The sequence below is a fragment of the Penaeus monodon genome, chromosome 14 (assembly GCF_015228065.2).
Source record: "Penaeus monodon isolate SGIC_2016 chromosome 14, NSTDA_Pmon_1, whole genome shotgun sequence".
In the NCBI taxonomy this organism is placed as follows: domain Eukaryota; kingdom Metazoa; phylum Arthropoda; class Malacostraca; order Decapoda; family Penaeidae; genus Penaeus; species Penaeus monodon.
The window spans coordinates 43,357,497-43,361,744 of NC_051399.1; the positions used below are offsets into that span (position 1 = coordinate 43,357,497).

A 4,248-nucleotide genomic window follows, 5' to 3' on the forward strand; every position below is an offset into this window, starting at 1 on the left:
TTTTAAATCATTGGCTTACCTGTGTTCTAGTAGTTGTCTCACCCAGTTTTAGTTGGTTTATGTAAAGCACCCAGTAAAGAAATGCTTATTTTATGTAGAGACTGTAGGTAAGCAAATATATATATATAATAGTGTATTCTTTTGAGGCACAAAAATGTAACTTTTATCATAAAAGAGATATCTGGATAAGAATAATAAAACTAGCTTGAACTTACTGCTGTGTCTTGGATTAACTCAGTGCTGCTGGGAAAATGCTGTGCTTATTTTATTCATTTTTTTGTGATGTGTCTCTGCACAGTGATGGCAGTGCTAGTGCTTAGCCACAAAGGAGTAAATTAGTAGACCTTGTGACCTTACCTGATTTTGCCTTTCCTTGAATTGATGGGAAAAACTTTTTATGTACTAATGCTATGATTATCAAAGGTGTTATTTTTATTATAGTCATTATAATTACTATAATGTTATTGACATTAGTAACAGCAATATAAAAATAACGCAAATCATTTTTGAAAATCAAGGAAAAGGGTAAACAGGCGAGATGGGCAGCACTCTTAATTGGCTCATTGGTGACTTGGTACAAGTGTAGCTATGTGTAAAAACAATAAAGTAAACTCACAGTGTACGTACATGCCATACCTGTCGGATTTGGGTTAAAGATTATGGCAGTTTAGCATATGCAGTAAATGTAAAATTTGTGTGTAGAAGTACAGACAATGTAAGAAACAAAAAGGATTATTACGTTATCAGAATAAGAGTAAAAGACAAATTTGCAACTACCAAAATTAAGGAAGAATTACAGTTTGAAGTGGCTGTACTTTTTGCATTTAACATGTTAAATAAATGTTCAAATAACATTACAAAACTAAATCTCATCCTGTGTATATCTCTTCACATTTGATATCTATTTCTACCCTGAATGTATATTCATTTACAAACTGAAAACAATCAGCACAAAAATAATTAACTGTAGAGGAAACTTATGTGATATCAAACATTGCCATATTGTCACTGCTCCTGATCAAAAAGTGTTTTTTTTAGGTCCCTCTCTCAAATAATGTACAAGTACAACTAGATGTTTCTGGATGGAAACAAAGCCACGTAACCACTGACAAGGAGCCAGAGAAGATACAACCTACCTCACGATCCACAATGCATGTTCAGGGCATCTCACACTGGGCGCCTGCTAATATAGGACCATATAGCCAAGCTGTGAAGGTGAGTTGTCCTTTGCCACCTTGGTGCTTCTTGTAATATGTGATAGGATGTTATGTTGTTTATTTACTCAGTATTTGGTCTACATTTTGTCATTTTGAAGATTTTTAAAAATAGTTTTGATTATGTATTCATTTCACGTTAGATTTTAGAGAGATTAGAATCATATTGTTTATTTTATTTTCATGAGTTGGTGTGCATAAGCCTTACTTTCAAGTGCTTTCTCAGGTCGGAAGTGTAGTAGTGGTGGCTGGGATGATTGGCTTGGTGCCCGGCACTCTTCAAGTTGTAAACGGTGGTGTTGAAGTGGAAGCACGACTTGCTCTGCGTCACGTGTCCAGAGTTATTTCAGCCATTGCTCCCTCGACTGATATAAGAGCTGTGGTGCAGGTAAATGAACGTTTTGGAGTGTGATTGATGTATTTGTGTGGATGTACCCATGTGGCAATCTTGAGTTTGTTTCGTTATTTGTGTATATATATATTTTCATTATTTTTATATTTGGAAGTTTGAAAATGCGTATGTGAGGATGCAGAAGGAGCAACGAAAAAGAACTCACATAAATGATGCATATATTATTTCCTTTCTCTTTCCCCCTCCCTCCCTTTCTTTACCTCTTCTCTCCCTCTCCCCCTCCCTTTCTCTCTCTCTCTCTCTCTCTCTCTCTCTCTCTCTCTCTCTCTCTCTCTCTCTCTCTCTCTCTCTCTCTCTCTCTCTCTCTCTCTTTCCCTTTCTCTCCCTCCTCTCTCCCTCTCCCTCTCCCTCTCCCTCTCCCTCTCCCTCTCCCTCTCCCTCTCCCCCTCCCCCTCCCCCTCCCCCAATCTCCTTCCCTCTCTCCCTCCCCCCTCCTTCCCTTTCTCTACCTCTTCTCTCCCTCACTCCCTCCCTTCCTTTCTCTTTATGTCTTCCTCTTCCTCACCCCCTTCCTTTCTCTTTCTCCCTCTTCATCTACCTCTCCCTCCTCTTCCTCTTCCTCTTCCTCTCCTTTCTTTCTGCCCACTCTCCCTTTCTCCTTTCCCTTTCCCTTTCCCTTTCCCTTCCCATTCCCATTCCCATTCCCATTCCCATTCCCATTCCCATTCCCATTCCCTTTACCCTTACTCTTACTCCCTCTCCCTCTCCCTCTCTCATTCAGTCCTTCATTCATATATATATATATATATATATATATATATATATATATATTATGTATGTATGTATATATTTATACATGTATATAATATGTGTATGTATATATGTATTTATACATGTGTAATATGTATATATAATATGTATGTATATGTGTATATGTATATAGGTATGTATCTACTTATGTATGTATGTATGTATACATAGTATAATTTTCTTACCTCTTTTGCAGGGAGTGTGCTATGTAACAAAACTTTCAGATATAGGTGTTGCCAGACGCATGATGGCTCGACTGAGTGAGTCACAAATTTCAACCTATGTTGTGGTGCCTGCCTTGCCAAGAGCTGCTCTGGTTGAGTGGCAGACGTGGGGCTGTGTAGAAAACGATAAATTTGAATGTAAGTATTCAAGTGGAAATATTTTCCTATCTAAGGTTTTCTGTTTATAGCTGTTGTATAACTGGTGTTCCTTATAGAATTTCAATATAAAACTGGTATCATGTGCAAGGTGACCTCATGCTTTCTTCAAAGAATCTGTTAAGTCATTTATAAAAGGTGATCATGGTGGTGTATATTATGAACATTTGTTTATTCTGTTAAGATATATGTATATGATGCTTTTCACATTATAAAGAAACTACTAAGAATGCCTAAGAAAGCATCATTCTTTTGGGTTTCCATAGGAGGAAACTTATTCCTTTGAGTATATATTTTTCATCCCTTGTTTTACAGGAAGTAAGTGTCGTATAATTTTTCTTGATTAATTTGACCTACAGATGAAGAAAAGGGCTATACAAGAGGAAATGTAAGTGTACGGTTAAGACGACGCTGGTACCATGATAACTCCATGTGTGCTGTCAATACTAATGCTAGTAAGTGGATATAGGTTGTTATTGATTTTTATTTTATTTATTTATTTTTTCTTAATTTATTTATTTGTTTATTTTTTATTGACATTGTGCAGTTTAGTTAAAGTTAGCATGAGATGTAAATTATCTAAGTTTGTGCACAAATGAATTTAGGGGTATGCAATATTCTTATTCTTCTGATTTTTTTCTAGTTAATCAATTAATATTATTTTTAAAAAATGTATTACCTAATCTTTATTATCCCCAGGTTGTTTATCCCCCGAGGACTTGAGTTGTGACATGTTAGAAGAAATTATCCAGTATACGATTACCAGAGCTGATGCCAGAATGCCCATGGGACTAACCTTTTATTACCGCTGCGGAAGCATATCTCGGACGCTCCTTCAGCAGGCCATTGTCCAGGCAGTCCCAGAGGGAGTGGCTACACTGTCGCTCGTACCTGTGTTGGCAGTTGAGGATGCACACACTTTGCTAACAGTCTCGGCCATGCGTCACTGATTTTGGAATGTGATAGGCTGTGGAAATCTATGGCTCATAGAAGCCTGGCTATGATTGGATTTATTTATAGACATAATACAGTGTAAAAATGTGTACATGTCACCAGTGGTGATACTGCTGATGAAAACAATTCATTTTGATGAGATTTTCTGTCAAGTATTTTTAGAAATCATATGACCTACATTTGTAACTGTATTGTCTGAAGGATGTATAACCACAGAGCAGATTATATGTGCCAGATAAGTTGTTCATTGGTTGTGGTCCTGAACCATGGTGACACTACACATGTGATCAAATACCGTGGAAGATTTGGAAGATCACGTAAATAGTAATCTTTTCTAGTTGTTGACAAGTTTTATTTATTATTTTAAATTCTAGTCTGGATTTCCAACAGCTGATCAGTGCAATTTTTGGATATTGTTCTTGCATTAACCTATGATTTAAATATGTTTTTGTGGGGCTCATGATATTTTTACAGTTAATTGCTCAATGGTTTCATATGATTAATTCAGTGATCCCCATGATTTATCAAGCAAGATTGC

The 4,248-nt window shown here is 36.6% G+C and overlaps 1 protein-coding gene and 1 pseudogene across 1 annotated transcript; one reads left to right on the forward strand and one right to left on the reverse strand.

Moving 5' to 3' along the window:
• LOC119580719 overlaps positions 1 to 1,001 on the reverse strand; it is a 12,284-nt pseudogene extending 11,283 nt beyond the window's left edge.
• Positions 1,002 to 1,038: 37 nt separating this feature from the next.
• Positions 1,039 to 3,939, forward strand: LOC119581170 (diphthine--ammonia ligase-like; the record flags this gene model as incomplete). Its single annotated transcript, XM_037929557.1, is given in 5 exon segments — positions 1,039 to 1,215; positions 1,441 to 1,602; positions 2,573 to 2,738; positions 3,116 to 3,211; positions 3,456 to 3,939. Coding segments are annotated over 5 exon segments (741 nt in total). The 3' UTR covers positions 3,707 to 3,939.
• Between the last annotated feature and the right edge of the window lie 309 nt (positions 3,940 to 4,248).